Source organism: Megalops cyprinoides, chromosome 9 (genome assembly GCF_013368585.1).
Source record: "Megalops cyprinoides isolate fMegCyp1 chromosome 9, fMegCyp1.pri, whole genome shotgun sequence".
Taxonomy (NCBI): domain Eukaryota; kingdom Metazoa; phylum Chordata; class Actinopteri; order Elopiformes; family Megalopidae; genus Megalops; species Megalops cyprinoides.
The window spans coordinates 13,836,688-13,854,967 of record NC_050591.1 but is presented as its reverse complement, the minus strand read 5'-3'; the positions used below and the strand labels follow the sequence as shown (position 1 = coordinate 13,854,967).

Sequence of the window (18,280 nt, the reverse complement as noted above, 5' to 3'; positions counted from 1 at the left end):
CCTGCAAAAATACGAAGCTTGGGAAAACCTGGTTCAGCCCCTGGCGTCTCTCATTGTAATTTTATTTGTGTTATTGGCCAGGAAATGAATGTAACAGCTTTGGAACTAATATGAGTACTGTACTGCTTTAATCCCATATTGCTGAGAAGACAAGCAAGGCAATGTACTGTTCTGACCAAGGAGTCAAGTTGACAGTGGTGACGGTGTAATCAAGAGTCACAAATATGCCCAAACTGCAGAGCTGCTCTCCTGGTTAACAAGCCTTACTGTAGAAGGTGGCCTCAAATAGACAGGAGTCGTCGGGGACTGACACTTCTGAGAAACGCTGTAATATATTGATAGAGGGATATATCCATCTTGTCACCCTAACGTGTCAGTATATTTGGTGAATTTGTATTCAAAAAGACACATGTTCGCTTTAACAAGATTTTTCAAGAGAATACTGGACAAAATGTATAATGCGGTATTCCACACGTTTTGATATTTTGCATATTCATCATACTTCTACCTAGCTGTGAATATGCAACGTGTTCGCTTCATATTCTTCATTCGAGAGATTTTTGTGTGCAAATATTTATACTAACGCAATAGCCATGCAGTTAATCTGTTGTCATTTTAAGGGAGAGACCAACACAGCATGTAACCGAAGTGTGTCCGAAGTACATTCGGTCATTTCCGGAAGTAACGTAACGTCATCTATTATGTCGTCACTTTAGTTAAAGCCCTCCCCTTCTCTGTGGAGAAGAGGTGCCGCCATTTTGTGTGGATGAGTTTCATTTTACAGCGCAACTATAGGACGGAGAACCTCAGGAAACATTTCAACCTATCTCTCTAAAACTGTTAATGGGGAATTGACTACTATGAACTGAAACTCTTCCTTAAATCAAGTATCAAGTAGATCCAAGTCAAGTGACGCATAAGCCAGTAGATTCCAGTGTCGATTTATGATTTTTTTTGCACTTAAATGTAGCTAGAGGAAATGGCTGTGGAAAGCATGACTGTCCATCCAAACTCCCCAACAACAACCAACCACGAACACATCAACAGCCTTCTCACTGACGAAAGGTCGAGTAATTCTACAATCATATTTCTATACAATTTATTTATCCTGTGCTTTTTTAGGCATAAAAAAGCTCGGGTTTTCTTTTTCTTTTTTTCTTTTCAAAGGGATTAAAGTCGCCTTTTTCTGGGGAACAAGTACAGAGGTAACGAACGCCATCTTGAAACGTTGCAGAGCGCAATCTGGAAGGTCAAACACGAACCTGGGATATGTTCAGAATTGACTTCATTTACAACTTTTATTTTAGATATTTAGTTAATTTGGAGAACAAACCGACCATGAGGTCAAATAGCCTGTAAAGTCCGTCTCAATCATTGAAAAGATAATCCAAATCTAATGAAGGGACAAATATTTTGAGAAAAAAAGCTGTCTAGTAAAAGGACCATTATTAGCTGCTTAATTCTCTAATTATTAACAGAAATCAACACTAATCAACATTATTTACCCCAGGTTTGCAGAACTACAGCCGGATCGTTAGCTATCAGACAGCTAGCTAGCGTTAGCTTAATGTAGCTAGCCTGTGCGAGGCCAATGCAATGGTGCTAGCTAGCACGAAAAACAGGACATTTGATATAGTTAGCAATCTAGCCAGCTAGCGAATAGTTTGGTAATTTGCCGCACGAATGATTTCACAGTTAAGTAGCGAGACTAGTGATCAGATTGGCTTTGTTACGAAAACTAAAATGAACTGGTAGAAATGGCGAACTACTTAACGTTAGTAATTAGTAGAGCGCCTGATCTTTTTAGCAAGATGTAGCTTCCCAGCTATCTAGCTACGCACTTAAAAAACGAGCGAGCTAACGAGACTAGCTACTTGTTAGCTAAGTTAGGTGGTTGAACGCGTTTCACTGCCGAAGCACCAAAATATTTGTCCCGAACATTAGTAGCTGATTGTTTATACAGAGTAATGTGCGAAAACAAAAAGAGTAAAACTTCACCCATACGTATTAAGAAGATGAAATGATTGCTGGCGTTACACGTTGTATGGTTAGTTAGCTCACAGCTAGCTAATGTTACCTAGCTAATTTGATACAATTTATCATTCCGCCAGTTTGCCGATAGTAATACTCGCGCTTGTTGTAATTACAACTATCCATTCTTGAAATCGCAGAGTATTACCACGGAACTGATTCGATTTTTAAACGTGAATGCATGTTATGAAGTTAGCCAGTTACTAGCAACTAATTTCTTTAACGCGCTAAGAGTTGGTCACATGCCCTGTGTATGTAGTCGGATCGAGGTAGTGAGATATATTTCCTGTAAATTTACAGGGTCTTAAATTAATGGAGCTGAATCGTCAGATTTGTCGTTAATAAACTAATTTCCTTATTTCAGTAATTTTTTTTCTCCCAAGTACATCTCCGTATCTGTTTAACAGTATTTCCCTTTTTAGTGTCAAGTAAAATGTGCTTGAATAATTTCTGTGGGCTTTTTAAAAAAACCCTTTCCTCCAGAAGTCACAAAGTTTAGTTAATGTTGTACAGAGCCCATTCTCCACAACCCAGTACTGTGTGCTCAACGTTTCAAAGCATTCCAGTTCAAGTTTTGAAAAGTGAAGTAAAAAAACACAAAAGTTCCTCAAGTTAACTCCCATGTTGCCATAAGTGTTTGTACAAAAGTATGCTCTTGCCCCTTCAATGAAATGATAGCATTTCATAGTATGTCTCCCTCTCCCAAAACCCCATTGACAATAAAGTGGGAAGACCACTATAATGTTTAAAGACAGAGGATTAAAAATGTCAGTGCCAATGCTTTTGAATGGAAATATGAAGATAGCCTGCCACAGTAAGTATGTCCCTACACTACTTGAAAAGAGGCCCTCATCGTTGGACCTTTTGAGGGTAGAAATTGATGTAGTTTATTTTTATTATTATTTTTTAGTTTTGCATGAGAATATTGTAATGTCTGTCAGCATGTTAGTGTTAAATGAACACATCTCAAATCTTTGTACACAGAACATATAAGTACTCAATACTGCTGTTATTTAAGTCCTGTAATTCTAAAATTCTAAAGATTTATGTGTAATCTCGTTGCGTGCAGTGGTCCCAGTGCATGTATGATATAAAGTCCCCTTTTTTAAATGATGGTCAATTTAATTGATCAAAGCCTTTTAAAGGTGTGATCTACGTAGTTAAAACCTTGGAAGGAATTATTTATGTAGATCATGAATTACGTCTTTGTTTTTATCCATTCATACTGATTATTGAGTTTGACACAAAACACATTTTACAATATGTGAATCTACAAGATGTCAAACTTAAGGTGTGCCTTAATTGTATGTTGTCAGTATTCATAATCCTCTGGTTTGACAGAGTTCATTCCAACATTTATATTTTATTGTTTTTGTCATCTGAGTCATTTCACCTCTGAGTTTGTGGGTTAGGAGAAAAACAGTTGAACCAGGGTCAGTTCTCTTCTGAAGGTAGCCCTTTTTGAATTGTTTAAGCAGTTTGTTTTTGTAGGTTTGCTTAGTTGTTTGAAAGCATCCATTTGGACAGTCTAAACTGTATGCTAATTCCCAATCAGTATATACTTGTTGGTGAAATTGAATGTAAAATTGAATAGTGTCATGTTGCAAGAAGCAAATGTAATTCCTAATCCCTTACACTTTAGTACTTAGCAGATATTTGGCATCAGTTGAATTTACTGTTGAAGTTAAGTGGCATGAAAATACCCAGAATCCCAGAACACTGCAGCTTTTTAGCCTTAATTACGGGTTGGTGCAGTGAACTGCATTCATACCTCTTCCAGTTTTAATAGACATGGATCCTATTAATCCAGTATTTTACAGTTGTAGCCCATTTGTGTGTACTGGTAACTTGTGTATTAGGTGTCTTGCTAGGTGCCAGGGAGTGAGCAAATAGTCTTTCAGAAAAGGTAGCGCCACCACTAATGTTTTTGCATTGCAAAATCACATTTAACCATTTGCTTGCATTGTTGTAGTTAAAGAAAAGCTGCAGAGCCACCTCCTTTGAGCTGTGGCTGGCATTTCACAGAGATCCGTCTTGTTGGCATTAGCCTGTTTGCAGACGCCGCTGCTAGCGCGGCGCCCCATGAGGAGAAGAGGCCAGGAATCGGGGCAGAGTCAGTAGTGTCTTTGTTCTGTGGGCCTGCACCCACAGCCTGTCTTGAGAGCTGCCTGCGGTACAACAAAAAAAATCAGAGGCTCGTTGATAAAAGACCCAGTGTGTCTAATCAGAGAAGGGTGTATGTGTAGCCCTCCCGTCCTCCCCCCGATAGATTTGATTTAAGGGGCAGCTGGAGTATAGGGGCGATGCTAGGCCGTGTGCTGCTGCTTGGAGGATCGTATAGTTTTTAATGCACATCATTTCAAACAGATTTGGGCTGCTGGTTCGGAGACTGCAAGTAAATGAAAGCCCGAATCAGGCTGGCACTTATGGGTTGATGGATTTGAATGTCAAAACACTGACCCCAATTTCAGGTTAACCCATGCTTTAGAGAGACCGCTGGAGCATAAGTGCAGTATGTTTCCCAGTCTCTTGTAACCTTGCAGCTGTGTGTCAGTTTTGACCCACTTTGGCATTCCAGTTCACAGGCTGGCTTCATCTCCCCTTCACGTTTTCTCAGACAGGAGGGTTTCAGTCTTGTCCTCACAGCTTTTCTGCAGAGAAACCCCTCCACTTAGGTGTGGCACTTCATAAATAGACACTATTCACATGATCTGGTTTGTTTGTATAATTTGAATTCACTTGTTTGGAAATTTTAAATGCATAACTCCCAGTCATTATGATTTTTATTGCCAAGTTTAATTTTCGGTTGAAGAATATTGTGTTGCAAGAAACAAGCAAATCTTAATTCACAGCTTCTTGGTACCTCACTTTTCAGTACTTGTGGATTTTCCTTTACTAACTGGCAAGGAAATGCTCCGAAACCTGTAAAAAATATGAGACTGATTCCATCTTCTCATTTTCACATAAGCCCTTTTCGGAGGAGCAATTCGAGTGCAAGTACAGTTTGCATGACCTTGCAGTAATGCGTCAGTTTTGACCCACTTGTCACCTGCCACTAGTCCCAGACTGGCTCTGTATCTCCTTCATATTTCCCTAGACATGGAGTTATGTTCTTGTGCTCACACATTTTCTGCAGAGTACCCCTCCAGTTAACGTTTTGCAGTGCGTAGAACAGCAGAGTGCTCATCTGGTCCGGCTGAGCCAGTTATCTGCTGTGAACAGCTGAAGGTGGAATGGAAACCAGAAGCCTGCAGGCCCCATAAGCCTTAGAGGCCGCCGGTGCATTGGTAACACTTTTGCATCTATGGAGGAAGTTGTTCCTCCGTGCATGTGGTGCAGCGCCGAAGCTTGTAGCTTTAGAACAGGACGAGTCTGGCTTGGTTGGGGAGTGGTTTCCAGTGACCACAGCTGTTTGCCCTGAGCACTCCTAGTGTCTGCCAGAGTCTGCCACACGTGGAAGAGCATGGTCTTTTTATGACCCGTCCCCCTGCCACAGCCAGTAATCAGGTACTCCAGAAAAGCAACCTCCATTGCTGCTCTCCTGTGAGTACTTGTATAGAAATATAAATGCTTTGAGCTCATACAGACTGGGTTTCTGTCAGGGGTTATCCCTCAGAGTCATTAGGAATGATGAGAAAACAGGGAGTTACTGGTTTTTAGTTGATTTCAATTGTCACGATAAGGAGAGGCGGTCGGTTAAGATTCAGCAAGTCCTGGGCATTGCAGTTCATTGCAGATGTACCACAGTCACTGGTTACAGCTGCATCTGTTGACCAAGCTTAGTGTCCCTATTTGGCTTAAAATTTCAAAGTAGACCCGTGTTTGCGCTGTTACAGATGAGCATTTCTGATGTACCAGAGCAGGTGGGGAGGGGAAGTGATGTAAGCATACTATAATTAGTGTCAGGAACAGAATGGAGTCTGCTCAGTAGAAATGCTCTCTGTCTCTGAGGATGGCTTCAATTGGCTGGTTGTCAAATCTTACAGGTCACATGCTCAGATGTGGTTTCGCCAGTATCACGTGTGAACGTAGCCTTATGACATGCACAGTTGAGTACAGGTTTGCTTTAGAGCCATGAAGTACTTAAATTGAGGTTCTGAAAGTTGGTAGGGGGCTACATTACCATAACATCCATTTCTGTGTCTGAAACAACGTGTTTCTGTGTATCGAGCTGTAGTATCTCGGGTCTGTTTGTTCTAGGTAGTCAACAAGCCAACTTGGAAAAAAATGAGATGGGTTGGTTCTTAACCCTGGTGTGGGTCAGTAGCTCACAGTTTAATAATACTGTAACCTGTGTAGGCCTTTTTCCCCTTACATCTCTTTGTGTAAATAATTCATTAACTTGGCAAATAAGCTAGCTCGCATTGAGGGTTTGTTAGTTACAGACAACACCGTGACAGGGACACATGGGGCATGTGAACTTGAACAGGCTCTCCACTTGGCTCCTGCAAGGACGGGAGCACTCTTTATGCAGGGTTTTTCTTTTCCATTTCACAGTTGAGATAAGGCTGTATTTGGCCGCATCTTAAAACTGCACAGGTAAAGAGGTAGGTCTGACACTGGGGAAACCTGCAGGAGTCAGTGACGAGCTGAACTGAGACATCAGAATGGCAGCGTTATGAGCAAGGCCGCGCTTGATTAGGAGATGGAGTGTTTTTTTTTGATGTTAGCATTGCCCCTGTCCAGCTTGCTGTGAGTAGTTTACTTACCTGTCCTTGAGCGGGGCGCCCAGTCTGTCCACTGTTTAAACTCCACCGTTTGAACGGCTGCCCGGTGCCCCGCAGTGTGTGGCATCTGCGGCTCTGTGTCAACAGTGCTGTGCGTGCGCCTGTGTGCTCGTGCCTCCCAGCATCCCTCAGCCCCACCCCAAAGATGTGTGTGTGTGTGTGTGTGTGTGTTTGTATGAGATTATAGTAGGTGTGTCTTAAGCACAGGTCTCTAGGGTGTTTCTATTTTGAGAGCTGCTGTTGTCTTTAGAGCGTCTTTAGCTACAGGGACAGGTTTCATGTCCAGACCCACACAGGAACATGAAGGCACCACATCATGAGCAGTGAAAGGCCTCCCCAGTTAGCTCATCCCTCCCTCCCCAAAAAAGTCAAAATTGAAAGTCTTACACAATGAGGAGTGTTGCATCATCCAGCGCTGAACTCATTGACAGTGCTGTGGCCTTCTGGGAAATTTCCACTCTGTGCTTTAGCCAGTCGAATGCCCCTGACTCACCCCTCTACCTGCCCCCTCTCTTTCCCTGTCCACGGAGAAGTGTTCATTCAGTATGCATACATAGGAGGCCCCAGTATGTGTAGCCATTTGTATATGAATCAGGTGTCTTGGTTATTCCAAGATATATAAGGTTCTTGTGGAAGTTTGCACATTGTGTGGCAACATTTTAAAATTGAACCCATGTGTGGCTCGGTCTGGTTTTCACTTACCCCCCATACTCCCCACGTCCTCCACATACACCCCCATGCCTGCTATAAAAATGAGTTAAGAGGAACAAACCAGGAGCCTTTTGTCATGAGTTGAGTACTGTCCCATTTCATTTCTGCAGAATTCCCAAATCCTGTTTTCAGAAACAAACATCTCCTTTAATCTTGACAGTGAGAGAACAAAGAAATGCGCGATTTTTCATGTGACAGCTGTATGCACATTAGTATATAATAATTTAATAATAAAAAGTTAATTGTTTTGTAAAGGTGTCAGAGGTAGTACAAACTAGCTTGCAGTGGAGTAGAAGTGGCGGCCAGGAGAGGTAGAGAAGATGCTGCTGGCCTTTGTGAAAAATAAAAGCAAGGTTTTGGGGGTGTAAGAGATCCCCCTGTTCCCCCGTACCGCCTCAGCAGGGATCTGCTCCTCAGGGGCGTCGCACCCTAAGCGGAGTTTCATCTGGCTTTCATTCATTTCCCAGCTTGCGCTAATGCGCGGGTTGTGGAGAGAGTTGGACAGGGACTCGGTGTCCGCTCCTGTACAATAACGTGTCTGAGCCTCGATACTTTCTGAGAATCTGGAGCATACAGAGTGGTGAAGTCACAAGGCAAATGAGAATTTTACAGAGATTATGTGTGTCCAAACAACCCCAAACCCTTCCTCCTGTGTCAGGACTTTTTTGATCCTCTCCAGAAGAACAGAGGAGTTCAATTAAAATACCGTTGGTAGGAGATGGTTTCACAGGTCAGGACTTGTTCTAGCCCTGGACTAATTAACCTGCATGAGCATTGTGCGGTTGAAGGTATGTGGTAATGTGCATCTGAGCAACCCCTTTAAAAGGTTCAATAATAAGGGCAAGTTGCTGTTGATATGCAGCACACTGCTTATGAAAAATGTGAAGTTGATAGAGAAGGGGTTAAGGCAGCGCTGAGGTCATTTCCTGTGCTTCCTGTGATATTTTAGATGAATCAATATCACAAGTGTGTTCCAGTGTAGGTGTAATTGCAGTGGGGTTTATTTTTGGAGGCCACAGCATGGTGAATGTTTCCATGGAGGATTAGAGCAGGCCCTGGGATCTGAGGGATGCTATAGCTGAGGTGCTCAAAAACACTGCAAGCATAGGGTCACCCCAAAACGCACAGCCAACCAAAGAGTTTTATATGCTGTATAGGCCCAGAAGATAACCCTGACCCAATTAATCATTTATTATTACTGTGGTGGTTATTATTAGTAGTAGCACAAATGCACAGTGTCTTACCCGAGATCCTGTGTAGCCTCTCTTTCACTCAGTTCATGATCACAGGGGAGTGAAGCAGTGCTCTTGTCACCCTGGAGTGTGACGCGCCTAAAAACTGCCGCAGGCCAGAAAGAGCCAACGCTGCCAGTATTTGAAGTCTTTTCGTCAGTCTTTGGAATTGCTCCCTGGCCTGGCGCTGCCTTCTTTGGGAGGCTCCAGTTGGTAACAGGTATTTCTGGGGCTGTCTGCTTTGCTGTGACAGCTAGAATATTCACAAACAGCCAGCGCGTCAGAAGTCTCGGCTCGAAGCACGCAGGTCCTAATGTGTGGTCCGCATAGAGAACATCTGTAGCGGCATGTCGGGATGGCGGTGTGTTTATGGGTGTCGCTTGGCCGATGCTCTGTAGTGATGGGCCGTGTGCTTGCAGGCGTGAGGATGGAGAGCTGGAGGAGGGCGAGCTGGAGGACGACGGGGGCGAGGCGGAGGTCCCCAGCGGGGGCGGCGAGGCCCAGGAGAAGCCGCACCGCAGCAAGGAGCGGCACGCCAGCGGCTCGGACGACGACAAGGCCCACCGCCGCAAGCGGAAGAGGAGGAAAGAGAGAGAGAGGGAAAAGGAGAAGAGGAGGGCCAAGAAGAGACGCAAATCCAAACACAAAGTGAGTGCCCTGCTGCCCCCCCCCCCCCTCCAAATCCCCATCGATCCTAAAAACCTGTTGGGTATGGAGCTTCATAGACCCCGATACATTTGTAGCCACGAAACGCCTTTTCCCACCATGAACTGTCCTAATACGGTGTAACACTGTTTGAACAGTGTTTGTACTGAATTTCCAGGCATTGGTTGGGTTTGTGGATCCAGTTTGGGAGTTGTACATGTGAACACCAGTGTTCCTCGCTCTCCCTGCTTCTCTAATCTAGCATATATGTGTGTGTTTGGTCGCCACAGCGTCACGCCTCTTCCAGCGATGACCACTCGGACTACAGTGACGATTCCGACTACAGCCCCAGTGAGAAGAGGAAGTACCGGGAGTACAGCCCCCAGTACCCTCCTCCGGTGAGTATGGCTGCACTGTATGTCCCTTCCTGCCTGCTGTAGAAGCACAGAAAGACTCTTCCACACGTCTGTACAGCTTTAACCTGGGTGTTATGTATAGTGACACTGACACAGAACGTCTGCACACACACACACACATATATAGAAAGATAAGCATGCATGTTAAAAAAGCATGAAAGGCATGAAAAACCATAGATTTAGCGCTGTCTTCTGTTCCCATCCCAGTCCCATGGGGGCTACCCTCCACCCCCTGCCCATGGCGGCCCCCTGCCCAAGAAGGGGGGCTACATGAAGATGGACAAGCAGGGCTACGGCGCATACGACGAGTATGAGGAGGAGACGTACGAGGGGGAGGAGGATGAGGACATGGGCGAGGAAGACTACGACGACTTTGCAAAAGAGCTCAATCAGTACCGCAAGGCCAAAGAGGGTGGCGGCAACAACCGGGGCGGCAGAGGTAATGACCGCAGGGGCAGAGGTAAGGGCTTGACCAGGAGCTCTTACAGGAACCCTATCCCCTTGAAATGAGCACAGTAATTTAACAAATAACCAAGGTTTGACACCTGGCTTTGTGCAGAAGTAAAACCATTGCGTAACTTTGTGAAACTGACCATTGGTATTGAAGTTCCCTGAAGCAACTAACTGCATATACTCCACACCTTTTGAAACAAGTGTTGTACTTTGTGTGGTTTCTTTGCCAACCTTAAGAATCGCCGCTGTAAATAAATTGTCTTGTTCATGAGTTAAAGGTATCTTTGGAGTTGGCAGGGTGTTGATACAGTTGCTCTCGGACTCCCCCCTGTAGGAGGTAAAGGTCGCCTCAAGAACCAGCGAGGGCGTGGCAGAGGAGGAATGAGGGGCCGCGGCGGAAGAGGAGGTGGGGGCAGAGGCCGAGGGCGGGGCAAGATGGGTGGCGAAAACGACGACGGGGAAGGAATGATGTACGGAGATGACATGGAGGTTAGCCCACCGGTGCCACTGTGCTGTGCCTGTGATCAGTCACACATTCACCACGTTTTCTATTCGCTCCTAATTCATTGCTTCCTAATGTGGTTGTGTGGTTCAGTATGGAGACGATGACTACGACAACATGGGCGATGATGACTATGACGACTACTCCAAAGAGCTGAACCAGTACCGGAAGTCCAAGGACCGCGGCCGAGGTGAGCGGGACTGTGTTGTACAGCATCGTTACCTGACATTGCCTCAACCAGAGGCTGATGGCTTGAGATTTAACATAGCTTCAGTGGCAGGCGCAAACTTGTTATCTAGCTGGTTGTGGTGATTATCTTCAAATGAGATCTTCAGTGGGTCGTCACGTCGTGTGCACATCCGATGTGCATCAGCATACAGCCACCATTGATAAAGCAATACCTCAGTCTCATCTGAAGCATAACACCTTCCTGTCCACATGTTTTAATATGTTAATTATACAGCTCTTTACCCAAGACTGTTGTATAAATATTAGGGGTGAGTTAAACGTTTAAGGATGTCCTGTATGGCTGGCTGCCTGGCTTGATGTAAATAATCTAGTTTGACTGCTCCTGTCTGATGCCCTCTGGGTGCGGTTGATCCTGTAGGTGGTAAAGGCGGTCGAGGGCGCGGCAGGGGAAAGGGGGGCAGAGGCATGAACCGCGGCCGAGGGAGGAACAGAGGGCGGGGCCGGGGCGGAGACCAGGGCCACGACGAAGACAACAACGGCGATATGGACATGGGGGTGAGCCACGTGGTAGCTGAGAATTGCTACACCCTAGAGGCTCTTCAGTTAGGATACAGCCAGTGGAGCTTTGGCTCAGTGAAGGCTCTCTAAACTCTGAATACTTGATTGACATTACCAACCCAACTACACAGTCACTAAACTGTGTTCTCCAGAATGCATTATGTCCACCTGTGTGCATTTATGAACTTTAATGATTGCTTGTATTTGATTGGTAAAGAACTGTGCTTGGAGGCTGTGTTGTACCAGGGTGAAACTCAGTTGCGGAACCTAGTATCTGATGGTCTCTCTCTCCTCTCTCTCGACCCCCCTGCAGGATGGGGGTGGGGGCCAGCGCAGGAATGACCAGGACAAGCACGGTCAGGACAAGAAGGGCAAGGCCATCTGCAAGTACTACATCGAAGGCCGCTGCACATGGGTAAGCCGCTCCACCCTTCCCTGTGCTGGAAAATCGATCGTTCCTGTGTTAACCGACAGAGAAGACACCTCAGACAGTGTTAAAAAATCCTTTTGTCCCTGCAGCGATGGTGTGTGACTCTTTGTTACGTGTTTCACCTGACAGGGGGAGCACTGCAATTTCAGCCACGACATCGAGCTCCCGAAGAAGAAGGAGCTTTGCAAGTTCTACATCACTGGATTCTGCGCACGAGCGGAGAACTGCCCCTACATGCATGATATCCTTTGCTGCTGTTCACCGTCTTGACTGAGGCTACTGGAGATGAACATTTTTTCCATACGTTCCTGTGTCTGCACTACGCCGTGCTTCTTTTGTCAGCACATGCTTACTTAAGCTGCCACTCTAGTGATCATACTGACTTTATTGTGTGGAACCATACCCCTAAATCATTGCAACATTGTTTTATGCGGGAAACATATTGTAAAGTGCGCTACCACTTATGAAGCATCTGGCTGATCACTGTCTGCATACTTATATACATATATATTCCAGGGTTTGGTTTTTCCATCGGGCTAATGAGGCTCCTGTGAGTTATACACCAGTGTAACAGAGGGTGCTGTTGTCAGGTTATTCTAGACCTGCGTTTTGATGGTTTTACAGTGAATACTGTGGGAAGTGTGCATAAGGACATAGGACCCTCTTTTACACTCGTGCGGTGCGCTCTTGGAGGGAAACTGGTGTTTTAACGAGCGGTGCTTCCTTAACCATTCAGTACGCGATTTCCCCTGCAAGCTGTTCCACACCACTGGGAGCTGCGTCAACGGGGACGAGTGCATGTTCTCTCACGAGCCGCTGACGGACGACACGCAGGACCTGCTGGACAAGGTCAGAGCTTGCTGCTAGGAAGATGGGAACTCCACTGCCTCTGTGTTAATTTATCTCGGCGTCTCTGTGTCTCCGCGTGCCTTACTGTCTGGCCTGGTCTGAATCTGCGGTCACGCTCACTGTCCGGTCCGTGCCGTTGTGTGCAGATGCTGGCAGAGGACGCGGAGGCGGGTGCTGAGGACGAGAAGGAGGTGGAGGAGCTGAAGAAGCAGGGCATTAACCCCCTGCCTAAACCCCCGCCTGGTGTCGGCCTGCTGCCGACTCCGCCTCGCCCCGGTCCTGCCGATTCCTCCGCCCCGGGCGACTTCGGGCCCCCGGGCCACCCGCCGGGCCCCATGCCCCCCCCAGGGCCGCCCGGCCCTGGTCCCGGTGCAGGCCCCTGCCCCGGACCCCCTCCTCCCTGCCCGGACGGGGGCCCCTACCAGGGCCCACCCAACCCCAACGGCCCTCCCCCTCCCCCCATGGGCCCCCCGCCCCCCTGTCCTGGGAACGCTGGGAAGAAGATCCCCTCGCTCTTCGAGATTGTGGTGCAGCCCACGGGTCAGCTGGCTCAGAAGCTGGGCGTCAGGTCAGCTGTGAAAGGATATAGAACAGCAGATTAATTCATCTTTATCGGTATCGTTTGTTTGTCTTGTGGGGTAAGCTCCAAATTAAAGATTCTTTCTCTTCCTGCAGAGGGCCGGTCCCCGGTGCTCCCCCAGGCCCCCCTGGGCCCCCAGGACCTCCTGGACCCCCAGGTGGTCCCCCTCCCCGCTTCCCAGGTCCCCCTCCTCCGGGGCACATGGGTCCCGCACCCCCCGGCATGATGCCCCCAGGCCCCCACGACATGCCCCCAATGGGCCCCCCCAACATGAACCAGGGGCCTCCGCCCATGGGCCCCGGGCCCCCCATGATGCCAGGCTTCGTACCTGGGGAAGGTCCTCCGCACCCCGGCATGATGCCCCCCGGGCCTCCGCCTCCTGGGGGCAACTTCTACGACAACTTCTACCACCAGCAGCAGGGCATGGAAATGGAAGGAGGGGGCGAGCAGGGTGAGTGCAGACACCGCACTGAGAGATCCTCCCACAGACAAAACACACAGCATTTCACTGCATGCCTGCTTCTCCAGACTAGCACTTTCTCAGCAGTGTGGCCATTAGCTACAGCAGCACAGTCCATATATTCTATCATATATTGGTTTGGGATGTTGTATTGTAATGTAATTCTGAAACTGGGTAGACTCTCATATCAGGGAGCTATTCTCTGTTCTGTTATGTGGCTTAGGTCACAGTACTGAATTGTAGCGACTGTAAGCATTTCAGTTAGATCTTATGAGCTGTCTGCTGAAGTGGCGTGTCTGTGATGCGTCCGTTGACCGCTGTTCTCAGGGGAGGAGTACCAGGAATACAGCGGCATGGAAGAGGGGGAGGGAGGAAGCTTCAGCGAGCAGAAGTCCTCCGGCGGCCAGGGCGCCATGATGGGCATGGAGGGCTCGACCAACGGCGGCTCCACCAATCAGCCGACGGGGCTGTCGGTGCCGGACTTCCTGCCCCCCGCCCAGCGCGTGCTCTTCATGCGCATCCAGCAGAAGCAGCAGGAGGAGGAGGAGAGGGCGCGCCGGCTGGCTGAGGGAGGCGCCGAGCGGGACACGGAAGGTACCCGCCCGCACGGGACCCTGCTGTCAGAGTGCTCACTTTTCGGAGACGCAGTGCACCAGCTAGATCAGCAGAGCAGTTACTTCATACATCAAGAGATGGAATTGCAGAGTCAGCATCATTTACACATTTAAACAAATATTTACCAAGCGCTATTGTCCATAGCCATTTATAAAGTAAAGGTACATCAGTGTGTATGTAAGGTCAAATTAACAACAGTATATGCAGAAAGTGGCAGACTACATGTCAACATGTGCTAGTCCATCACACATTCCTGCAGTAGTCAGTGCTTAAATACCAACCACTTGTGCTAGTTAGTCCTCAGAGACTCAATAAAGGAAACATTGTGTGTGACGGAGCATGCAAGAATTCTGTTACTCCCTGACCATGTTGCCTGGAAGTGGTGCAGCAAGACTAGGGAGTGGTTATTTACCCATTATTATGTTAATGTTTACCCTGAACATGCAGGTGAAATGCCAGGTTCTTGCGTAGGCACTCCATTGAAACACTGTTGACTCTTGGTGCAGCTGATGATTCTGTGATAGGTGGTGCTGTTGCGCCTTACATGCAAAAGTCACTGGGATTCTGTGTTACGTTGCAGAGCAATGGAAGTACATGATGTGTTTGGAATCTGCCTGCTGCTTGTGTGCATTCTTACTCATCCATGTGTTTTCCCTCAGGTGATTCGGCCAACTGGTATTCCAGTGAGGATGAGGACGGAGGCGGCAGTGTCACGTCGATCCTGAAGACGCTCCGGCAGCAGACGCAGGGGTCTGGCAAGCCGGAGGGGGCCCCCAGCGACCCCCGGCTGCAGAAGTCCGCGGCCCTGCAGCCCCCCAGCCGCCCCGCTGACCCCCGCCTCGCCCGAGACCCCCGCCTGTCTCGGACTGCTGACCCCGGCCTGGCCTCTGAGGTCAACCCCTCCGCCTCCCCCTCTTCCTCCTCCACCTCATCCTCCTCGGGAGCGCCCGCCGACCCCCGCCTTGCCCGCCACGCCGCCGCTGCCGCTGCCCTGCCCCCGAAGCCTGACGTCCCGCACGCGCACAAGCCCGCGGCCCCCGCGGCCCCCGGGGAAGAGGAGGAGGGGGAGAGGGTGTTGCGGGACAAGCCGGTGCCCATCCCCCTGGAGCCCCTGCTGGGCATGGCCCTGCGGGACCCGCGCTCCCAGCTGCAGCAGTTCAGCCACATCAAGAAGGACGTGGTCCTGCACAAGCCCCACTTCGCCAAGTCCGTGCTGTGGAACCCCGAGGACCTGATCCCGCTGCCCATCCCCAAACAGGACTTCCTCCCGCTGCCCCCTGGCATCCCCCCTGTGGCGTCGCTCGACCCCCGCCTGACGCGAGCGCAGCAGCTGATGCACACCGCCCCTCCCATGGCTGCCCCGGCCCCTGCCCCCGAACCCGCCGCCGCCACCTCCCTCCCGGACTTTGAGCTGCTGTCCCGCATCCTCAAGACGGTTAACGCCAGCTCCGGCCCCTCCCCTGCCGCCGCACCCCCGGCCCCGCCCTCTGCACCGTCGGTCCCTCCGGACAAGCCGGTGGATCCCCGGATGGCCCGCAAGGCCCCCACCGACCCACGGCTCCAGCCCCAGAAATCGGCCCTCAAGCAGCCCTCCGAGCCTCCCGCCCCTCAAGCCTCCACCACGGCCCCCTCCACGACCGTCTCCCCCCCCACGCCCACCATCGCCCCCTACGACCCGCGACTGCTGTCAGCCGGCGGAGCTGGGCGTGGGGTGGGCGGCGTGGGCGGGGGGCAGAGCAGCGTGCTGAGCGGGATCAGCCTGTACGACCCTCGGACTCAGAGCGCGGGCAAAGCCGACAGCCCCGGCTCGGCCGCAAACACTACCAGCGGCGCGGCCGCCCCCGAGCCCCCCAAGACCAAGGCCAAGGAGCCGCTGTTCGTGCGCAAGTCGGCCCTGGACCAGCCCGAGGCGGAGAAGAGTGCCGGCGGTAGTGAGCCGGCCACAGACCGCTACAACAGCTACAACAGGCCCCGCCCCAAACCCGCTCCCTCACCCTCGGGGGCCGCGGCCGCCGGAGGGGCCGGCTCCTCCTCGTCCTCGACATCCTCCACCGGGCCGGGCGCGGCGGGCCCCTCGGAGCAGCCCCCGCCCGCTGTCCACAACCTCCCCGTCTCCACCCTCTTCAGCATGGTCAAGCAGGCCAGCAAGCCCAGCGGCTCGGGCAGCCCCTTCGGCGGCAACAGCCCCGCCCAGCCGGACAGCTCCGAGCAGGACGCCGCCTCCCTCAAGGACGTCTTCAAGGGCTTCGACCCCACGGCCTCCCCCTTCTGCCAGTGAGCCCGGCACCCCGCCCCCATCCTCCTAGCATTTCCTCTTCCTTTTAAAAGCCTGACGCGTCGACGAGGGGGGGTGGGGGTAACGCCCGAAGCGGAAGTCCGCGCTGGCGGCAGAGACGTTTCCGAGCGCCGCGCGCACGCGTCCGCTCTCCCCTGCCCTCCACACAATGCAGTGTTGGCGATTTCTGTAACGGACCTCGGGGTGGGGTGGGAGGCGGGAGGGGCGGGACGGTAACGGACGGGGAAAAGGGGGGAAAAAACAAAACTTCTATTTTAAAACAAACTAGAAAACATATAAATAAATGTATTCCCATTACGAGAGTCCCTCCCTACTTTACAAGGTAGAAAGAATGAGAGCTGTAAACGTTTATGTGGACTGATGCTCTGAAAGGCTCCTGTGTTTCTCACCATCAGGACTATTTTAAGGGTAGTTGACCTTCTCCTTGTTCGGTTTCCTCCCATTTTGTAACATGTCTCCCGTGTCGGCCCTCCTGACACTGGGTTCACCGAAGCTTCGCTTCCTCTGTTATTATGCCCGTTTGAGCGCGCGGCTTCGCCGAATGCCCCGCCCGGTCAGAGGTCACAGAGGGGAAAAAAAACTGCAGCGGTGCTCAGCCCCCAGCTTTCCGCCAGCAGAGACGAAACGGTGGTGCTTCCTTTGCTTCATTTGGATTTCCTCTTTCTTTTGCCGTCTCCATCTTACTTCCATTATCAGCTGTCAGTAATCGCTTTCTGTTATGAACATTTTAGCTCCTCTTCGTGGCAGTACCCGCCAGCTTTTGCTTTGTGTGTTTGGTTATATTTGTTTTGGTTTTTGGGGGGAGGGGGGATGTTGGAATAAGGGTATTGATGATGTCTTTTCTTCGCTCCTGGGACCGCAATCACAGGCGTGGCTCACCACCACCACCCCCCCCCCACCACCACCCACCCCCCGGGAGGGAAGAAACCATACAGTTGAAGTCCACTCCTGTTTGACTCTCCGTCTTTGTCACATGTGTAATAGAGTTTATTATTTTTTATTTATTTTTTATACTTAAAAGGAATCGGCCTCTGCTGTCGCGCGACAGCTCAACCTGATCGTTTTATTTAGATGTGTTTTTTTTTTCCCGGAACTGCATTCTCAAATCAGGACACGGAACCGCGTGTACATGGGGCGGAAACGGAGGAGATCGGACACAAGTTTTATAAAAAAGAAAAGAAAAAAAAAGACAAAAAAAAGGCAACGGCAAAGACAAAAAAAAATAAATAAACTGCACTTTTCCCTCTAGGTCCGAGCGGCCTGGCGTGTCGAAACTGTACCAGCACATCGTTTTCTCCTCTCCCTCCGCTGAACACTCAGCTTTGTAAATCAGAGTCCCCATTTGAAGGCGAGGCACCGTTTTTGTAACCCTTTACCGTAGGTGAGGTTTGTGAAGTATTTAATAAAGAAAGTCCAAGCTGACCTGCAGGATGAACCGGCGCTGAGTTCAGTGTCTTTCCTGTGGGGCGGGCGTGGGTGTTGGCCCTCCCCCGAGATAAAGCCCCCCCCCAGGGGGGCCGTTTCCTCTGCACCGCTGAACTGTGCCGGTGTCATTTCCATGTCGCCAATCCTGATTTGTTTGTTTG

General features: G+C 49.7%; 1 protein-coding gene across 2 annotated transcripts; it reads left to right on the top strand.

The window, feature by feature from the left end:
- The first annotated feature begins 768 nt into the window (after window positions 1-768).
- zc3h4 (zinc finger CCCH-type containing 4) lies at window positions 769-17,585 on the top strand. Of its 2 annotated transcripts, none has more exons than XM_036536481.1 (14): window positions 769-1,065; window positions 9,121-9,349; window positions 9,637-9,744; window positions 9,970-10,201; window positions 10,550-10,704; window positions 10,811-10,907; window positions 11,325-11,461; window positions 11,778-11,879; window positions 12,024-12,135; window positions 12,634-12,743; window positions 12,890-13,311; window positions 13,419-13,774; window positions 14,111-14,377; window positions 15,058-17,585. In XM_036536481.1, the coding sequence occupies exons 1-14, from the start codon at window positions 980-982 to the stop codon at window positions 16,674-16,676; spliced, it is 4,032 nt and encodes a 1,343-aa protein (XP_036392374.1). In that variant the 5' UTR covers window positions 769-979; the 3' UTR covers window positions 16,677-17,585. The 2 variants fall into 2 exon arrangements, with proteins under 2 accessions (XP_036392374.1, XP_036392373.1); XM_036536480.1 differs by having other exon boundaries at window positions 9,970-10,222.
- Window positions 17,586-18,280: the final 695 nt, after the last annotated feature.